Source organism: Mustela lutreola, chromosome 16 (assembly GCF_030435805.1).
Source record: "Mustela lutreola isolate mMusLut2 chromosome 16, mMusLut2.pri, whole genome shotgun sequence".
Taxonomy (NCBI): Eukaryota; Metazoa; Chordata; class Mammalia; order Carnivora; family Mustelidae; genus Mustela; species Mustela lutreola.
The window spans coordinates 9136358-9158093 of record NC_081305.1 but is presented as its reverse complement, the minus strand read 5'-3'; the positions used below and the strand labels follow the sequence as shown (position 1 = coordinate 9158093).

The window sequence follows — 21736 nt, the reverse complement described above, 5'->3', positions numbered from 1 at the left end:
CCCCTTCCTCCTGCTTTGGGGTCAGGTATCATCCTCAAGTGCCGAGTTGCTATTCATACTTTCTCTGAGTTATTGAAGTTAGTTTTATGAAATGGAGAAAGGAGACCACAATTACTAATATGCTTTATTATTGAGGAACAACAGGTATCACATTTTAGTAGTGGCCTTCAAAATAATGATTATCATAGTTATGATTTCAGTGTCTCAGGCCTTATATACAGCATACCTCATTTTACTCTACACACAAGGCAAGTGGCCATTTTCCATTGAAGCAGCTCAGGCTGAGAGCATTCACGTAGCTGCCCTGAAGTCATGCTGCTGTTGCTGCGACCACGCTGGGCTGTGGCCCCAGGTCAGCCTGGGTCTGCTATCTCTGCTGTGGATGACAATGTCTCCCTGCTCCTCCACTTAAATACCACACGGTCCCCATATGGCTCTTTTGGCTTCAGGCAGTATCACATCTGAGTCACACTTGGCTAGTTTGTAGTCATAAAATGATATGAGTGATCACTCTTCCATCACAGCGGCAAGCAATCCCTTTGGTTGGGCATTTATAGACTCTTGAATCATTGAGACAGATTTTAGAATGTAAATAAAGAATAGACCAAGAAAACTTGGCCTATCGAGGGTGTCCATAAACTGTGCCACCAGCAAGTGTCCTCAGATCCCAGGGAAATGGAGGAAGAGTATGTGGGTTGCTTAATTACTCTGCTTTTGTGGCTGAGCCTGGGGTGTCAGGAGCAGGTGGGCTTCTCAGCTGCTTCGAAGTTGCCTGATGCTTCCTGTGCGGGATGCCACCTGTGCAGTTCTGTTTTAAAAGGATGGGTACCGGCATCTGTATACATAATTTAAAGTAAATTTACATTCTTATTCTGCCTGAGACAAGAAGATATTGTACTGGTGTGATTAGAGAGCAGAGTGAGGATTTGGGCAAGGGGTTGAGAGAAGCATCTGATTGCATTTTAAGATTCAAAGCTCTTGGTATGAAGTTCTTCCAGTTAAACAAAGCTGAGTGGATAAATGGATGGATGGCTCTATCTAGATGGCAAAGAAGAAGTGAGGGGCGTATGTAAGGTTAACAGTTTATTTCGGAGTTGGTGGGATTGTAGATGCTTTTTGTTGTCCATATTCACCTGCCTTTTCTAAATTTTTCTGTAATTAATGAAACTGTGAAGTGGAAAGTGGCCTTAAATAACCCTGGAAGGGGAAAGCCTTAGACTGTGTGTTAGTCGTTACCGTTCTTCATTTTACACACACACACACACACACACACACACACACACATTTCCATTTCTTCCACTATATACATAGAAATACAAATACAGAAATACATTTAGAAATAGATACATATATATTCGATATATGCACTGTCTATATTCTGTATATGTATCTATTTCTCTATGTAGTTTTGAGGACATGGAGGCTAGTGCCTTCTGAAGCTGGGCATGACCACATGACTTGCTCTGCCACACAATGTGAGCAGAAGTGACATCTGTACTGCGGGGCGGGGAGGCCTTCAGATCTGTCCTCTGTGCAGTTTGTCACATTCTCCTCCCCACACAGTAGCGGCGAGTGATGGGACAGAAGGTAGAGGCCCTATCTGCCTGGGCCCCTGGCTAACCAGAATGAACATGGTTTTACTGACCTGGGATCAGTGTGTGTGAGTAGTGATCCTTGTTTTAAGACACCAAGGTTTGGGAGCTGTTCGGTGAGGACACTGGAATACCTTCTCCTGGTCGGTAGGGAGGCAGTCGTGTGAGCCGTACTAAGGAAGCTGGACTGTAGCTTATTGGCTGTTCTAACCTACTAAGGGGTTTTAAGTGAGGACTTTGTTTATGTGTTTGATTTGTCAAAAAGCAAACCCGGCCCAGAGAAAGCCTGGACTTCTTATGTTCTAGATGGCAAATGCTAATTTAACACTTCTAATGGAAAAAACCACCAGTTCTGTAGTGGTGGTGAAACAGTCTGTATCTTAAATGTGGTGATTATCATAGGAATCTATGCGGAGTAAATTGTCATGGAATTATATAAAAAGATAGTCCAAATGCAAGACTCTGAGTGCATCCCCAAACTGGTCAAGCCCAGGTAATGTCTGTGGTCTCATGGGCTGTGTTTAACCACTGTAGGTTTTCTGCTTCTGATAATGTGCCATAGACATGGGTAAGATGTCACCATTGGCAGTGCTGGGAGGTGGGGGACTCTAGGTGCTGTTTTTGCCACTTCTTGTGCGTCTATAACTGGTTCCAAATCAAAGTTAACAGTAACAACAGGAAGTCTGTGAGTTACACCGGAGAGGTGCATTGTGATCAGTCCTGGATTCCTGGCCAGACATGGCAGGAAAGCTCACACTGGTGGACGGAGCCTCCGGCCCCCACCCAGCAGGCAGCAGTTCGTGGGTGTTGCCTGCGGTGCCGGGGCTGTGGGCTCCTGTTTTGAATGCTTCCCATGATAAACATGTCTATCATGTTGCTAGGTTTGTGAGACAGTCAGAAGAGCAGCCGTCCCCAACACACACACACACACACACACACACACACACACATTCTAAAAGCTGTGTGTTTTTTCTTCCCTGAACTGACCAGATTGCACATAGTTTCTCTGCATTTCACAGGGTCAGTAGCAGAAACAGGAAACCTGATGCTGGGGGCAGGGGAATTACCTGAGTAATAGTGTGTGGACTTGAGTCACTGTCCCCAGGAGCCTAGTAACCCACAGCCTGTGGATTAGTCTGTTGAACTACTCGCTGGCTTGTGACCCCTTGTTCCCTCTGGATGTGTATGTTCTGATTTTGTACTTACTGGTAGTGGCAGCTCTGTACTTTATTTTAAAGTGAAGGGGGAGGACCAAACGACACTTACCTGTTGTAAGCTGCACGCACAGAAGGATGTACTGGCCCACTTGGCTGAGCCATCATTTCCTTTGAGAGATTGCTTTGGGGTCACAATCTGGGAATGTTCTCCCTGTTTGATGAGGGAAATATGTATAAGCATTTTTATGATACGCAGCCTGCATGTCCCACGGGTCTTCCCTGAGGGGCTTGGCTGAGAGGAACAGTGTCTTTCCCACTGCCTGCCCAGCAGCTTTCCTCTCGTGATATATTCCAAGTTCTGTAAGATCCTCTGTGTGGCAGTGAGCATCTTCTAAGTGAAGTAAGGCTGGGGCCAGAGGCCGTAGTGTGAGGGTCAAAGGCCACTTTATTCGCTAACTCTTAATGTCAGATGGAGTAAGAATCTGTGGGGAATAAAGGTTAGCTGTTGACAGACTCGGTACTCTGAAGAGATTTTAGTCATCGGACAGTCATCAGCCACGGAGACAGAGAGTGAGTGGGGCTTTTCTCCTGGTCTGGAGGCCCAAGCTGTCTACATGGTGCAACCTCAGTCACGTGCGTTCATTTCTGCGGCTGGTAGTGTCTTTCTCTAGAAGACAAGGGGTGTGGCCTCATGTCACTGTGGATCCTCCAGCTCTACTATTCTCTGGTCTAAGACAGAGAATAAAAACAAAACCTAACAAAACCCATGTGGTGATATTTTCCCCTCTTCCTGGCTCAGGTTAAATGTTTCTCCTCCTCCTCCTGAAATGGGCACGCTTGTGCACCTGCCACTGTTACCCGAGGAAATTCAGTCTACATTGGTCAACTTGCCTTCACCACCTATATGCCTTTTGGGGATTGGGGTAGTCATTTTATCACCTTACATCTCTTTCCCTAAACCTTGGCTCTGTTAGAAGACATGCCCTGGATGGTCTGGGATCTAACAGCAAGCTGGTCCGACGCAGGCTTCGTTAATACTGTTCCATCCCCCATGCTGCTCTGTAGCCCACGCAAACCACTGCTTGTTGCAGACAGTGGCACACGAGATACCGTATCTATGGTATCTGGCGCACGAGATACCGTATCTACTTCTTGTTAAGTTTGTTAAATGCCTTCTCTCTTGCAGGCTGGGTGTGAGGTGCTATACACTCACTCTCACAAGTCTGTGAGGAGATCATTATTATTTTGCTTTCATACATGAGGGAACCGAGGCTCAGCTATGTTAAATGGCCCAAAGTCATTTGGCCTCCCAGCTGCCATTGCCTGATGCTTGTTGTTCAAGGCTGGGGACCTGGGTTCAGCCCAGCATTTAGGCAGCCAAGACAAAGTGCTGCGATGTACTAAGCATCTCAGCACAGTTTGTATCTCTTCCTGAATTAGTCAGTCGAGGTGGAGGAAGTGCCTGGCAGTGCCGCTGGCCTTTCCCTGTGTAGTGCTTGTCTCCTCAGTCCCACTGAAGCATCACAGTCTGGATGAGAATTCCCAGCCTTGCCATTTGTTCTCTGGGAATTAGCTTGTCTGGACAGGCAGGTGGCCCCGGCATTCTTGGCTGTATGTGCTTTGGAGGACAGAGGTCTAAGAAGGGATAGTATTTAACTGCGTACCCTGTAGGCCAGCCAGACTTAAAAATTAGGAGTGCCCCATAAACATGGGGCAAGTCTGAAAGGCAACCCTCATCTTTCCAGAATTATGCTAGGACACTGCCCAGTGGAACATGATTTGTTCAAATCCTGATGCCCCTGGCCTTCTGGTTTCTGTTGAGGAGAGAACATGGGCTTTGATGTCAGACTGACTGGGGTAAATCTTTGCCCCCAACTCTTCTTAGCTCTGGGATCTCTTACAAGAGGCCACATGTAAAATAGGGGAAGTAGAACCCATTGAGTAGCTGTGGGGATGAAATGAGGTGGTGCATGGTCAGCCCCGAACACACAGTAGTCATTCTTACTATCCACGTGTGCTCCACCTATCTGTAGGGTTTTCCGGGTTGTAAAACCAGAGGTCTCTCTGGGATCTAGGTCACTCAGGGTCCATTGGAATAAATGAGTTTTGCCTGCTTTTGTACTTTTCTCTAAATGATTCGTCTTTAATTTTTGACACAGGCTCAATGGAATTATTTCAGAACCTGAATGGATCTGAAATCTTTTGAGATAAAAATATCATCTACTGAATTCTTGCACAGACCAGGCTTTGTCCTGGTGTTCCCCTATTTTTATGGGGTTTTTTTAGAATGCAGATTGAGAGGAGATGCGTGAGCCTGAAGACCCTTTGGAGCCTCCTCTGTGTGCTGAGTGAAATAGCACAATCCCCAGCCTGTGGTTTTAGCAGATTCCCAGCCTCACATCCTCCCAAACTTGGCAGTAAAAGCCCTGTTCTTCCATTCATTCCGATGATTTATATTCTCTCTGGGCGTCTAATATTAAACAGGGGAATTCCGACATGTTCCATAACACATTTACTGTAACTTGATACCATGAACTAAACTTGCTGTTATTTATCATTTCTTTTTATTTTCTCTCATTCCAGCACAAAGCCAAGGTAGAAGCAATGACCCTGGACCTTGCTCTGCTCCGTAGCGTGCAGCATTTTGCTCAAGCGTTCAAGGCCAAGAATCTGTGAGTGTTCCAGTGGAGGGTTATAGATCATAATATCTTGCTGTTATAATGTCTTTATCAGATGAACACAATTGGGAGAACACAAACGTGAGGCTGTTGTGTTGTCCTGGCGTCCAAACAGCAGGCTCATTTATATTGGCCCTGTTAAGGTGTGCCGTATTTTCTTGACTTCTTGAGTCACCCTCATTATGAGACATGTCGTCAATCTAATAACAGCTCCCCCAATAAAAAAGGAGAGATACTATTCGTGCACTAGGAAAAGTGGCTAATAAAAACCAGCCGATTGTAGGACGCATCTTGATTACCGACATTTTTGAAGTGCATCTCAGAATCGAGAAAAAGCACATTTTCATTCATCCAGGAATGAGTAGCCTTATTTATCCAACCCTCCAAGGGGGCCAAGAATCAGAGCCTGAGACAGTTCTCCCGTTTCCACGTCTGGGAATGATTTTATCTGGTGTGTGAACATGGCTCCAAAACATGGATTCACGTTGTGGGAAAGTTACTCTTCTTTCCTTCTTTTTTAGTCTTTCCAAATGTCCAAAGGAGGACGCCTTCACTAGGGGCTGGCACATGTTTATGCTGTCACGTGTCTACCCCCTTTGTAACGAAGAGAGAGAGAGAGAGAGAGAGAGAGAGAGAGAGAACGAACAGAGCTCTGACCCGGAGCTGGGGAAAAGCAGTGGTGGCCAGCTCCATTTTAATTACAATATTTTGTTTCCAAGTGTTTATTTTTATGGTTCCCTCATATTGAGGGCAAGCAATACTGGTTTCTCATTTAACATAGCAGTTTGAATTTCATTTAAAAAAAATAACTGCATTTAATTTTTTTTTCAGTGAATTGATTTAAATACGAGGATTAAGTTAATAATAGTACAGGTGGTGCCAAGGATAAGACGGTTCCAGAAGTGGCACCAGGATGACTGAATTTGGGAGAATGCTGATAAATGACAAGTTGTCTTTGGGTTAGGCTGGGTTGGTTTTATAGTTCTTCCAGCAGATGATGGACGTGTGGGGAGGCATTTCAACCCAATAGTCAGAAGGCTCTGTAGAGATCTGAGCTCGCCGTGTCAGCCGGTGGCCAGTCGCTCTTGAGTCTGTCCTAGCGTCTCACTCTGCTCTTTCACACGGCAAGGAAGTTTGTTCTCTAGAGCCTTTTAGCAAGTGGTCTGAGTCCTTGGGGTTGAAATACAAAGTCAGAGTCTTGAGTGGACTTGGACGGTCCCTGTAAATGCAGGCCCTGCGCTCACCCAACAGTTGGTCCCGTCCACAGTGAGCTGGCGGACCCGGCGGAGCCTTCTGTGTGTGCTCTCTGGAGCTCCCAGACAAGGTCAGGTCAGGGTATAACTGCATCACTTGCTCAATCACTTCGCACACCCTGAGTGCCTCTGGAGCCCCAGCCGCTCTTCTGGGCTCTAGGAAGAGAGTGCTGGCCCCTGAAAGCCCACTTCCTCTCAGACGAGAAGCTGTAAGCTCAGGGGCCAGCAAGCAGTGCTATTGCTCAGGGCTGACTCCTCGAACTGCTTTTGGGGTTGTTTGGAAAAATAGTAGTAAAACAGCAATGAGCGGTAGCAGTTCATGTATGCAGGACTGTTGTGGGCCACACACTGAGAACCCTTTGCGTGCATTTTCTGATTTGCTGCTATTTCTTATTCTGTTATACAGATGAGAAGAGCAAGACTAGAAGGGGAAGGTGGGCTATCTGAGGGCCCACAGCTGGGAAGCAGGCACCCCCCACCCCCAGTGCCGAGAGACTCTGCTGCAGTCTCTCCAGGCCTCCTGCTCGTCACCGTGCGGCCCTGTCTCTCACTAGAAATGCAGTGGAAACTGAGATCAGAGGCAGTGAGTGACTCTTGCAGGGTCACGTGGGAGACTGGGAGCAGGCATGGGACTTCCCTCCAGTTCTGACTGTCACACTGTCCCTGACATGGTGCGGCCTCTCTGTGCTCCCTCCAGTCCCTGGGTCAGATCGCGCTGGGAGCAGCAGGCGCGCCAGCAGTTACATAACAGGACTGTCTTCCAAGGCGTAGCAGGACTGTTAGTTCAAGCAGTTCAGAAATCATCAAATTCAACTGCCTTTTGTAATCACCAACCTCAAACTCTTGGAGAAAGCTATCACCCATTTTGCTCTAATCCTAGATTTTAGCAAATGAATGAATTTTTGTACTTGTAGGTTCAGAAACGAAGGCGATTTTCCTTTTAGCAAAACCCTGTACCGCAAACCTCTTTTTATATGTCTCTCGAGATCCAGCCTTTTACACGGCTTAGAGAAATATTGTGGTGCGAAAATATGCATAAAAAAGTGAGCGATTTTACTTTTGAAATACTGCCAAAGTGAAATCTCTCCTGGATAGGCAGATGACAGTTTAGTACTTACGGGCCTTCAGATTTCGTGCACTGTCCGAAGTGAACGCGAGTGCAGGTGGCTGGGCTGCCGAAAACCACGTGTAGCCTCCTGCTTCTCATCACCTCCCATCTTCAGACCTCGAAATTTCCTTGTGTGTAAAACATAATGACACATGAAAGAAGGCCTGCCAGTTCAGAACTGGTCTCCTTTTGTGCTGTTGGACTGAGGAGAGGAAAAACCTCGCATTGAAATTCCACGTGGACGCCCCGTTGACTACGCGTTTGGAAGCCTGCGAGTGCGCCGGAAGCGTGGCCGGCCTCCTCTCTCCGCGTGTATTCGCCCCGGTGCGCGCTCTAGCCTCCGTGCACCTCTCTGCACCGGTAGAGGTGGCGTATTGTGCAGCCCGACTCACGGAAAGGTAGAGACAGATGCTAGATGTGAACGCTGCTGGAGGGGGCAGCCTGTCCTAGAGCCTGCTCCGTCTGCCTTCTACCGGGAGGAGCTGTGCCGTCAGCCCACTCCGGATGCCGGCTTTGTTCCGGGCAGGGGAAGAGAGGTGGAGGGCGGGGGTCTGTTTCAGAATGAGCACCACTAACAACAGTTGAACAAAATAAAAGCTGCTAGCCAGCTTGCTGTTTATTCTGTGCTAGGCGAGGTGCTGAGCACTTGCACGTGGATTCTCTCTTTCATTTCTTATAGCCACTCGAGGCATTCGTTTTCTCTCTAGTTTACCAACTGAAAGGCTTCAGCCTTTCACGGAGAGGCTAAATCGCTTTTCCAGCTTTAGTGGTGTATCTGGCAGTTTGAACCCAAGTGTGTCTGAATCTAGAACAGCTCTTCTTGCTGTGTCTCACCCTTCAGTCCCACGTTTCAGCGCGATTCCTGTACTGGGATGTGCCTGAGCAAAACATTACTCCACAGTTTCGCACAGTTTACAAACAGGAAACCTGCCCATGCTCTCTTTCATTTAGTTCAAATCAATTGCTTGTTCAGATGCAATGAATGCACTTTAATCTGTAGCTTTCCCCTCTTTTTTTTTTTTTTTAAGTTAATGCAGCTTGTTGAAGTGATAAGGTTGCCCTCAAGAGTTTTTTGTATCCTATACTAGAGGAACTGCATCCCAGTGGTGCCATTGAACGTGTTCTTTTGTCTCCCGAATTTCTCAGGAAGTGTAGCTAACTCTAGAGCTTGGTCCAGTGCCCATTTAATTCTCGGGCAAGAGTGCTGCATAGGTGGTGGGGTAGTCTACCATCAAGAGGATGTACACAGCTGCTTGCCGACGCCAGCTTTGCTGGGCACAGCACACTCTGACCACCCCCTTCCTCTCCCACCTCTACATGCATTCATTCATTCCGCTCTCCACTCACTCTTCCGGGTGGTCAGGACAGGAATCCTCTGCCTGCTTCCAGGCAGTTCTCCCCATAGTTAGTGGTGGTAGTGGTCGGCCAGTGTGTCTCAGGTTGAATTATGTTGCACATTACTGGAAAGTTCCAAGCCTGAGCCTGTGGTAAGTCCCAACCAAACTGAATTTTGAAGGAAATTTTGTTTAAACTGCAATCCTGGACAACAGCCAGACTCCACACTGGCTGGCAGGTGGAGGCATCCATTTGAGTATGAAGAGCTGGGACCTTTACTAGTCATGCAGACCAAATACTGGCATTTTCTGAATTGGGCTCTGCAACCATAGTCCATTGTTTGGGGCACTTTTGTACATTTTCATTCCTGGTTTCTAGCTATTTAGCTCCCTGAAAAGTGCATATTTTGAACAGAGTGAGGAACAGTTTGACAGCTACTAGAACTAGAAGCTCTGTAGATACTTTGCCTTTTTCAGAAGATATAATGTTTGAGTTCTGGGTACTCCTGAAATAATGGACACCTGGATTCCAATCCTGGAGTTTTGAAAACTGGTAATGGCACATAATACAGGAAATTCTTGGCTTGGATCCCAGGTACCAATCAGCTCTTACAGTGTTGACCAAGTGTTTTGATTTCTTCTGAAAATTAATTGAAATCAATAGTCAGTTCATATTAAAATAATATATACAATTCTGATGGTTTCTAGAACTTCATTTTTGGTCATAGATCTCTACTTTACCTTCTCAACTTTCTGTCTCCAGTATAATTTAAGGAAATTAAACTTTGTTTCATTTAGAAAATAATATAGAATAGTGATGTTTTTAAAAAAAACTGCTAAGAGAACAGTTCTCTTTATTTTTTAAACATTTGAGGGGGACAATCTTTAACAAAGTTATTTATTTTTACTCTTTACTAAATTATTTTCAGAACTTGAATCTACTGAACCCAGATAAAATATTCTTGGATCCTTATTCCAAATTTCGCTGTCTCAGATCCTTCTATGGAAGTGGGTGGGCCATAAATTATAAATAAATTCTACATTTTGAGGGATAAATTACCCTGAAGACCGATGTGTAAATTACGGCTTAATCTTTCTTTTTCTTCTCAACTCAATTTTAAGAATAATGTTTTAGCTAACATATCTGCATTCCTCTTTGCTTGACACGAGAAATCCATTTCTGGTTTGCCTAGCAAAGGATCATATTGCTTTGCTTTTCTACACAGTATAAAATCCAAAAGAAAGGAGAAGAGGAGAGGCAGATTTTAGCCGTAATGAACTCTCTAAATCTAGATCTTAATTACGACTTTTTAAGGAAAAAGTTAAAAAGTCTACAAGTTAATTTTTCCCCATCCCATACATTTTCCATGTTAGGGTATTGAAAAATTATATTGTGAATCATTTAATATATATAGAAATATAAGGGAAGAACGATTCCCTCGTAAATAAATTTTTTCCCTCTGAAATTTAATTCTTTAGGTATCTTTTAATATAATTCTTTTTTAAAATTTCAGAATCATTTTATGTACTGTCATTTCTTATTAAACAAAAATACTAACTCACAGTAGTATAGTATAATGCAGGGGTCGGCAAACTTTTTTGTAAAGAGCCAGAGAATAAATATTTTAGACTTTTCAGGCCCTGAGATAACTGTTGCAATTACTCAGCTCTGCTTTTATGGCATGAAAGCAGCCGTGGACAGTATTTGAGTGGGTGAGCATGACTGTTTTCCAATAAAACTTTATTTGGAGAAACAGGAGATGAGCTAGATTTGCACAAGAGCCATAGTGTGCCAGCCATGGTGTGGAAAGAGTAGAGTTTTGTGGCACAGCAGAACTTAGATTTAAATCCCAGTTCGGGCAAACTATTGGCATCTCTGTACCTTGCTTTCCAGATCTATGTGAAGTAGATTATCACATACCTTTTTTTTTATGGTTTTAGAGAGAAGCGCTATAATGCACACCAGGGACACCTCAGTGTGTTGTGCCTCTGAGTGTTATTAATGTGTATTTTTCTTATCTTGATCTTAAGATGCTCTGAAAGGTTTTCAAGAATACATACAGTATGATAAAATAGAAATAAAAGTTTGCTTGAACAAGGAAAAGGGATGAAGTGGACTTGTAAGATGTGGTCCTAGTGGAAGTGTGGATCTTACAAGGACTTTCGCAATCCTTGAAAATTGGACCTGAGAATGAGCTCTGAGATCCCTGGCAGTCAAGAGCAGAGGGAAGATGAGCTTCATATTGCCCACAAGCTAGAAGCATCACAAGAGCCAGGCAGAAGTGATCGTCACCTGTAGTGATGCTCCCCTGAGGGTCTCAGTGGACGTCTTACTCTGCTGAGCATTTCCCCCTGCTCGTTGTTACTCTTTACCAAGCCCTTGATTTGAGGGATGCTTTGCAGTTTCCTTTTGAAGTAAATGCCTAGACTCTATTTTCTTTGCTGTTGCTACATCTGTTTCCCTTGGCTTTTGGCACTTTCTCCAGATGATTAGTGTTGCTGTAAGAACATCCTGCTTTGAATATACAGGTATATATGGAAAGTGTAGTGGCACATACTGAAAATAATTAGCCTGCGTGTTTTGGAGCACTGAAGAATCTTATGTGCCTTCTTCGCCACTCCTTTTCTGTGTATTTTTTTTCATTTTCCCCCTTACTCCATTATTTAGTCAATGTTTGCAATTGTGCCAGCAACTGGGCTAGACACTGGAAGCGAACCATTTGCCATCTCACTTCTCCTGTGCCTTGTTTCTCTCTTAGAAGAGTTGTGAAGCTTAAAGACTTTTTGCTGGCTTCCCATGATGACTATCTTCAAAAACATATCCTTAGTGGAGAAGAGTATTTATTACATTAATTAGGGGCCACGTTGCAAATAAATTTGTCAGAAAAAAAAATTCAGTGAGCTTTTTGGCACCATTAAAAGTCATCACAGCTAAGGAATACATGAAACTGTGTGCGAATTAACCACAACGATGTTTGCAAAATAAACACTTTTGATTTCCCAACAGAATTCTCCGTTCAGCTATCACTATCATGTTTCATGACATCAAAGTGATGTATGTTAATTGAAGGCACACACAAAAAACTTCCCTTCCAGGAAGAATAAAAACCCAGCTTTGGAGGACAGATACAATTACTCTGTGGCTGCCTCTTCCCACACTCACCATCCCACCGATGAATACATAACGCATGTTATGTCTTTAGCTCTAGCAAATAATTTTATTGCTCATGCTCAACAATGACCACTTAAATCACTGGAGTAGAGAACAAGTCAGCAAAGTTTTTCCATAAAGAATCAGGTATATATATTTAAATAATCCATATATATATATATAGATAGATAGATAGATAGATATTCTTGTCTTTATGAACCAGATGGTCTCTGTAGCAACTACTGTTGAGTGCATCTTGATTGTTGAGTGAGACGTTTGTAATTCGAAAGCAGCCACTGAGAACTTGTCAATGACCGTTTCTGTGTTCCAATAAAACTTTACAAAAACAAAAAGTGGGTTGTATTTGGGATTTGTGGTTTGCAATCCTCGGACCAGAACCCACTGTCTCTTGAAATGTAACTCATTTTAATAGCACCTTGTCTTATTATTTCTCATAATAGGAAATGGATTATTAGGAAATGGATTATGTTAGGCCTGGTCAAGATTATGTAAGTGTGTATAGCCAATGTTTGTATGCTTGGTTAATTTCAACTCTCTACAGATACTCTGCAGTACTCTTTGATACTTAGAGACTAGGAGAAGAGATAAGAGTTTGAGTAGAACAGTGTGCTGTGCTGAGGTTTGTAAATAACGCCGTATGGGAAAGCAGGTCAACTACAACAACTAAATGTTATTAAATAATGAAGACACTGAAGTCCTAATTTGGGCTTGGAACCATATAACGCTGATGATGATCAGCGTTATGATGATCATAATTGCTCATATTTATTACCTAGTTATTATGTGTCAAGCACAGCTAAGCACTTAAATGTCATCCCATTTTATCCTCACTAGGCCTCAGAGGGTAGGTCAAAAATGGTAGAAGAATGGCAGTGTCTCATGGTTTGACCTAAAGCTGTGATGAGTCACATTTCCTAGATCAAGATATTGAGGTTTAAAGAGATTAAGGACCTTGACCAAGGTCATGCTAGCTACTAGGTAGTTAAGGCTACAACTTGGTTCAAAACTGTGTGCTGCCACTGAGCTCAGCTGAAACAGTAGTTTGGAGAATCAGAAAGATCTGTCTCATTTGGGAAATGCATCATGTAGGACGCATTGCCTCCGAAGGCAATTTGTCCCATTAATAGGATGGATGACAACGCCTGCCTACAGGGACAATTATTAAGGTCACTTCAAGGTTGAAGGAGATGCTCCTTCCAGCCAATTTTCTATCAGCAAGAGGAAATTGTTTTGCTGAAATATGTGGAAATGAGGTTAAACAAACCCAGTGGAAGAGAGGCTCCTCCCCTCAGTTGAGGAACTCCCACTATTTTCACCAAATATGTGGAGGTGTCTGTCTGTGGAGTCAGTTTAAGCAGAAATGGCAGCTGTTACTCTCATTCACAATTGGACTCTGCACATTTACTCCAAATACCAGTGTTCATTTCCCCTTACTTCCTACTTTTTTTCATAATGATGCCCTTCAGGTAGGCAGAAGACGTCCAAAGGGTCTTTTGCTATTTAGGCGTCTGAACTGCCCCAGTGATCACTCTTAAACCCACACGCAGCCCTGACACTGTCCTGTGGAAGAACCTTTTGTTGGTGTCTTGCTTCCTGAACTGAAAAGGCTGCATCTGCTCGTGTGGTCCCCCATGTCCTGCGGGGGCGGGGCCTTCCTCCACGCTCATTTATGATTGTGTCGTCCCAGCCTTGTGTCTCTGTACTCTGCTTACAGACATGTGTAGAGGTTCTGCCCCCCTGGTTCTGGGCCTGTACTCCTGACCTGTCCCCTGCCTGCTCACTGGATGACTTGGTCCCGCCCTCTACAGAGCCTCCATGTTCCCCCTCGCCCATCCCCTCCATGGTTGAATTGACAAGTCACTTAGCAGAGTGTCGACAACCCATCCAGTGATCTTGCCCCAATACTTTGGGGATGCTTTTCTCTTCATTGATTTTTCTTCATTAGGCTGAGCCCCACAGAGGCAGCAACCTTGGCTAATTCATCTTTCTCTTAGCTCGGGATCTCTGTTCCATACCTTTCTTACATGGGGACCTTAGCAACTTCCTTCATCTCTCTGATCTTAAGTTTCTTCATCAGTGAACATGGGAGATCATGGTAATAGCGTGGGTTGTTGCGAGTACTAAATAACATAATGTTTCTAAAACATAGTACTACCTGATACCTAATCCACACTTGATGAATATTAGCAGGATCACCATTGTTGTTATCATTATCGGTATCCTTTGCAGCTATTACGTGTACCTCTTTGTAATAAGCTCACGAAGTGGATGGGTAGTGTGCGTGGTGTGTGTGGGTGGCTGGATGCATGGGAGGGAGGACAGAGGAACTAAAACAGAAACACACAGTTTCATTTGGTGACCTGAACTTTGCTTTTAACATGCTGATTCTCAGCCATTTACAGTTCTTGAACAGATACTTCCATGGGTGGTATAGAGGTTATACATTTACAAATCTTGGGAAACAAATTTTAAAGCAATCGTATGTACAGTCGTTATTTCAGGCAGGACACCCCATAAAAGTTCCTTGCAGGAAACCATGGACACCTTTGCCTGCTGGGAACCAGGGCTTTGCTGGAGTGGTGCAGACCACGTGGCTGAGCTAGGCTGGCATCGCTCGGCGTGGACAGGGACTCACCCCTCGGGGCTCTGCCAGGCCTGTTCTTTGGTCTACACTGAGACACCCCCCCCCCCCCCCCCCAGTCATCAAGGCAGCAAGTCTGTGATTACCCTCAGAGAGCTCTGGTTTATGTAAGGCTCGGGAAGAACATTTCAGTGTCTGTGGTTGAGGATTTTATGTCCCATCTTGGCTCATGACTCCAGCTCGGCTTTTCTCCTTACACTGTCGGGCCACTCGCATTGTCACGTTGGAATGCTCCTTTCACAAAATTGACATGTTGGGGACTTGTGCTCAACCACACCGAAATCACATTTTAATAATATGGGGAACCGTCTCTTTTCCCCAGTACTTTGTCAAGAAGCTAATTCTTGTCAGCCTAAAAACTTGAATATGCATTTTTGAAATAAATCAGCGGTGCTACACCGCGGCCGCCTGCTGAATATCTCCAAGGAAGATTGTGTTTTCCGTTGAACTACTTGTCACCACACTGTGTTTTTAAATTGTGAGTCCTTTGTTTTGTTCATTTCGTAACATCTGCCCAGTACCTTGTCATTCAGGAAGAATATAAATGGGTCCTCTCGGTTAGCAGCAGAGCTCTTATTTTCCCCTTTAAAAGTCACCGACTCATAATCAAGTAGGTATTTTAGCTGACATTATGCAATAATTGATAACCAGAAACAGAAGAAAAGGCTTCTGGTGTCTTGAGAAGTGTGAGCAGTGGGAAACTTGACAAATGACGTAGCTTTGGGAAGTGGATCTGGGCAAAGGTCTCCTGCCTAAAAAGACAGAGGTGTTTTAGCTTCCTACATCAGATCTCCAGACTCCCAGGGGACGGCCACAGTGGTTCTCAGCTCGGTTGTTAAAAAACACTGATGCCTGCCTGCTACTCCCATTCCGCTCTCTGAGATGTCCCTGGGGCATTTGGATTTTCAGAAGCATCCCTGGTGGTTCAGCAAGCTGCTTTGTGGGGGCACTGAGCCCCGCCCACCTCCTCTGACTCCACCATGTGGGGTCTTGGTTATTTTTGCCCACCCAGAGTTCTGCAGGGATAATCGCTTCAGCCCTTCTGCCGTCATCCTCTCCCCTGACATAGCTGGGAGCACTGACACGATCTCTGACAGACTGCCATCAACTGTGGTGTCAAACCAGCTCAGGTTCAAATCCCGTCTTGACAACTTAGGACTCTGAGCAAGTTACTTTGCTTCTCTGACCCTCAGTTTTCTCGTCTGTCAAATGGAGTATCATGAAGGGCCAGAGCCACGGATTAAAAGCACTAGTGTTCATGTGTCAGGTGCATGCGTATCTGAAGAAGAGCGAATCCATGGCGAAAGGCAGCCGGGCCTGCTCTTGCGTCCCCCACAGCCCAGTGCAGAAAGCTCAGGGAGGTGGGGCACCTCCAGGGAGGCTCCTGGACCTCAGACTGAGGAAGCCAAGGGCCGGGGTGGAGGTCTGCCCCATGTGTTATGGGTTTGATAGATGATGCTGGAGTTTGAGGTTTTAAGTTAGTGAAGGTGGCCCTTCTCTCTTTCACACACATTTGTTCCTCCCAGGTCCTGTCTTGTGCTTTCTGTGTTTTATGTAACTGTTGAGAAAATGCAGCACAGAGACCAGACCCCTGGAAGGTTGAAACCTATTCCCTGAATGCAGCCATACTGCTTCTCTGGAAAGGGTATTTCACACAGAGGATGTGGTGCTAACTTGTTTTTTTAAATGTACCTCTCTCTCTCTCTCTTTTTTTTTTTTTTTTTTTTTTTTTTTTTTGTAGATTTTAAAAGCACTATATAAGTCTTATGGAACATTTTTGAAATTATAGGGAAACATACAGAATAAAGCCCATGTTAACCATAATTCCACAACCCAAGACAATCCATGATGGCAGTCTAATGTATGCATTTTTATTCTGTGTTCATAGATTCTTTTTTTTTTTTTTAAGATTTTATTTATTTATTTGACAGAGAGAGATCACAAGTAGGCAGAGAGGTAGGCAGAGAGAGAGAGGGAGACAGGCTCCCCACTGAGTAGAGAGCCCGATGTGGGGCTTGATCCCAGGACCTCGGGACCATGACCCGTGCTGAAGGCAGAGGCTTTAACCCACTGAGCCACCCAGGCGCCCCTGTGTTCATAGATTCTTAAAAAGAAAGGAAAAAAAAAAAGGCTGTTTACCTATATTCTGTATTTACTTTTATTCAAAGATAATTGACATATCATGAAATTCACCACTTTAAGGCATTCGGTTCATTGTTTTTTTTAGTTTATTCACCAGGTTGTCCAGGTGTTACCTCAACTGAATTCCGGAACATTTTTGTCATCCTAAGACAAGCCCTCTAACCCATTACCTGTCATTCCCCAGTTCCTCTCCACTCCCAGCACCTCCCCGGAAACCACCGATCTACTTCCTATCTCTTTCTCTGGATTTGTGGCCTTTCGTGTGTGGCTTCTTTCACGTAGTGTAATGTTTTCAAGATTCCTCTGTGTTCCACATGTATATCTGTCCTCCATTCTTTCTTAGTGCTAGATAAGATTCCGTTGCTCTGATATCATGCTTGCTGTATCCATTCATCATCTTGATCAACATTTGGGCCATTTATTCTTTGGGGCTGTTAAGAATAATGTTTTTATGAATGTTTGTGTACAGGTTCTGTGTGGATGCGTATTGTCATCTCTCTTGGATATATGCCTGGAAGTGGAACTGCGGGGTCGGGTGGTGACTTCATATTTAACTTTTTGAAGAATCGTCAAACTTGCCTGCAGCCGCTACCCCTTGTACACTCCTCCCAGCAGCGCCTAGTGAGTCCAGGTTCTCCACAACCTTGCCAATGCTTGTTAGTGTTCCTTTTCATATTGAATTAAAGCTATCTTTTTCATTGTAGCCACCCTAGTTGGTGGGTAGGGGTTATGTGACATATATTCTCTTATAATCTCTTTTTCTTCATTCTAAGAACAACATGGGCATTTTTTTTTTTAAGGTCATCTGATGTATTTCTGTAACTTCAATTCTAAGGGCTTTACAGGAATGCATTGACTATACGTAAACTTACTTAATGAATTTTATAAAGTACAAAATAATGCCATAGGTTTTAGAAAATTCAGGGACTAATATGTCAAAGAAAGAAAAAAAAGTAAAAATATCAACCTAATCTTTTTAAAAAATGGCTAAAATATAGTTGTTAGAAATAAATTCAACCTGATGTGTTATAATTCTAATAGTGGGAAGAAATAATGTCACAAACTTAAATGACATAGCTTTGTGCTTTGTGTAACCTATCAATTGTCCAAAAAAGAAAAAAACCAAACCCTAAACATACAACCTTATTTTCATTGAACTTGCTATATCTTGGTTTCGTCTCATTTTCTGTTCATGGTGGAAGTTGGAGGATAAGGTGGACAGATTCTGGAGAGTGGTTAGCCACGGCTGCCGTTAGGGTTGGGGGTGGGGAAGGAGCCCAGCTGGAGGCCATCTAACTCATTCTGAGAGTGTTAGGGTAGGTTTCTCTGTACCCTGGATTTTTTGTAACTGAGATAAAATTTGTACACCATAAAACTTACCATTTTAAACATTTTTTTTTTTTTTTAGAATTTATTTATTTATTTGACAGAGAGAGATCACAAGTAGGCAGAGAGGCAGTCAGAGAGAGAGAGGAGGAAGCAGGCTCCCCGCTGAGCAGAGAGCCCGATGCGGGACTCGATCCCAGGACCCTGGGATCATGACCTGAGCCGAAGGCAGTGGCTTAACCCACTGAGCCACCCAGGCGCCCCAAAACTTACCATTTTAAAGTGTACGGCTCAATCTTATTCTTTCTGCTAAGTTGTACAACCATTCCCAATAATTCCAGAACATTTTCATCATTCCAAAAAGAAAACAGTGCCTGTGCTCTTTAGCCATTATTTCCCACCTCCCCCTGCCTCTGCAGCCCTAGGCAACAGCTAATTTTTCTGTCTGCTGATTTGCCACTTCTGGACATTCCATGCCAGTGGAATCATGTGATAGGTCGTTGTTTGCGCCTGGCTTTGTATAATGTTCTCAGAGTTTATCCATGTCATAGCATGATCAGTGGTTCATTGCTTTTTATGGCTGAGTAATATTCTGTTACACAGGTAGATCGCAGTTTGTTGATCTGTGCATCACTTGGTGGACATTGGGCTTATTTCCACTTTTTGGCTTTTACGAATAATGCTGCCATGAACCTTACTCCCAGGGCCTTGCTTTCTTGGAGGAAATTATGATACTTGGAAGTTAAAGGTATTGGATGGTAGCCTGGTGGGGACACTGAAACAAGTCTCCGGGGACCAGTATTCCTCCCACACTCAACACCAAGACCCTTTCAGAGCCCCTCTTGAAGGACATCGCCCAGCGGTCTTCCAATCGCCTAGAAGCCTGTCTCTTGGGGAGAAGTTTTCACTTCCACAGTCACAGCCAACAAGAGACATCAGATGTTGCAGTTACCCTTTCTTTCTTTCTTTCTTTCTTTCTTTCTTTCTTTCTTTCTTTCTTTCTTTCTTTCTTTCTGGTTTGAGAGCCACTCGCAAAAAGTGACAGGCTGCCTCTAACTTGGGCTCAATTATTTGGTAAAGCTTTTTGTTTATTTGACCTTTCCTGACCCAGGAAATAATTCTGACCAATCATAGCTGACTCCCTTTGGCCCTGAGGTCTGGCTGCTTTATAGCTGATGACAGAGGGGCCACACTGCTACCACATCTGAATTAATCCTTAACTCCAGAGCTGTGTGCTGTTCTCCAGCAAGGTTGTATTTCTTCATTAGCTATTCCCAGGGCCCAGGGAGTCCCAGAGGATGTCAGAGTACATTAATTTTTATCATAACATGGAATCTTTCAGGTCTGAATGGCAGCGCACAGCTGTCAGGGGCTTTCTGAACTCGATTACAGCTCCATATATCTCTAGGCAAAACAGAGGCAGGAGTCCTCATTGGCAAGGGAATGTACAAAATGCATGAGATGTTTTATTGTTTGAGTAACTTGACCATGCACTTAAGCACATTCCCCAACTAATTTTTTCCCCTGATGTCCATGTAAGTTCCCCTCTGCCATCTTACATTAAAACCTCCTCCCTTCGCTTTGCCCATATAAGGTATATTTTAAATAAGCTCTTTTGCATAATGGTAATGAAATCATCATCTGGTACTTAGACAGCTATTCTATAAATATATTAAAAAATGAATGTTCCCAAGATTTTTTAGCAGAATTTAGCAGAATTCATTTAGCAGATTGGTATTGCAGAGTTTATAAATAATGGCTTGTAATGCTTAATATTGCTTTGTGGCCACAAAATATAATTTTAATTTTGAAGGAATGCTAATTTGTTTTCAGAAAGACAAGTTATTTCTTCATTGACTTTATATTCCCTACTTGTCAACAGAGTAGAATGCTTAGAAGGATGCGTTTTACTTAGAGAGGAAGCCCAGGCATTATTTTAACCTTGTCAGCAATTGCAAGAACCCCCTCTAAGCAGTGTCCTGTACTCCACTCCGCTTGGTAAGGATGTAAGGACCCCTTCCCACCTTTTCCCCACAACGAGGAAAGCGCAGTCAAAGAGAGAAGGCCCTGTTTTCAGTTGTGAAGGTAAATGTGTTCTTAGTAGGCATCACCAAGTAATTTACCGCCGCCTTTAGTCCTTCCCTCAAGTGTCCTGAAGAATTCTGACTTCTTTGTCATGGATGTGTTTTCTGAGGCCACGTGCACTATTCATTTAATTTTTCCCAGTGCAGAGCAGCCAAACAGCATGAGGTCTGTGAGCCACTGAGCAGTTTCCCAAAGTGCTCACATCACTGTTTATGTATAAGATGGACACAGGCAAACACTCTGTTTATCTTAACACAAACTAATTTTTAAAAACCCAAACCAGGGCAGCAACCTTCCTTAGCAGCTGTTTTTGCGAAGGGCAAGACTGAGAAATAAATACAGGTGTGTTGGTTTCCAGTGCATTTTTTTTTTTTTTTTAAAGGGGATGTAGATGGTCCTTAAATTTGACAAAACGTAGGCAGGTGATGCATAAGTGACTGCTCTGTGGAGGAAGCTGACACAGAGAGAGGCTGTGTGGGTTAAAGCCAGAGTACTGACTGTGCGTGCAGTGCTGGAGCCTTGTGAGTGAGGATGCAGACGCTGTCACCAGTGCCCTCTTACTTGATTCTCAGACATTCAGTAGTTCAGCCGACTTCTGTTGCCTCTTGGACATGGCGCTGGCTGTGGGAGCACAAGAGTGACTCAGCCCTTCAGGGATTTCTAGCCCACTGCCATGACTTACTCCTTCTTGTGTCTGAGAAAACTGAGTTAGGGAGGAGGTTGTGAGCTCCCTCTTCTCTAAATGGTGCCTGCTCCAGTCCACCCCATCCACCAGCTTCTTCCCTTCCCGCGTTCATATGAATAGTATTCACGTTCTCTGAGTTCCCTTGTGGAGTTTATTGAACACTAGTTTGGAAAGTGTGGAAAGACTTCTTTCCTATCACGAGTGGTTTCTGCAGGACATGACCATCATTCATTTGTCAGATGAGCAAATGGGAATTTGCCAAGAGAGGCTCTGGTTCGTTTGCATTTTCTCAGTCTGCAGGAGCTACGTTCAAGTGAAGTTACTGGCTTATGAGTGTAGTTGAATTTATCCTTATGGTTCCCACTCTTCCATCCTTAGTGTGCTTGTCATTGATTGTCCAGTTTATTAAATATTCCCAAAGAGCCAGAGCACAGCAGTTCAGAAGTGAAACTTGGGAACAAGTGAACCTTTAACACCAAAGGGTCAGACCTGCATTTGAGATCTCATGCCGTTTGGACTCAGTACTGTTGGTGGTGTAATTACCAAATGGGCGCATTTTTTCC

General features: G+C 44.0%; 1 protein-coding gene across 5 annotated transcripts in view; it reads left to right on the top strand.

Moving 5' to 3' along the window:
- Positions 1-21736, top strand: part of WWOX (WW domain containing oxidoreductase) — a 711319-nt gene that overhangs the window by 236230 nt on the left and 453353 nt on the right. For all 5 annotated transcript variants that reach the window (XM_059153118.1, XM_059153117.1, XM_059153119.1 and 2 more), the window contains exon 6: positions 5333-5421. In XM_059153118.1, the coding sequence (XP_059009101.1) occupies positions 5333-5421 (89 nt within the window). The remainder of the gene's footprint in view (positions 1-5332; positions 5422-21736) is intronic.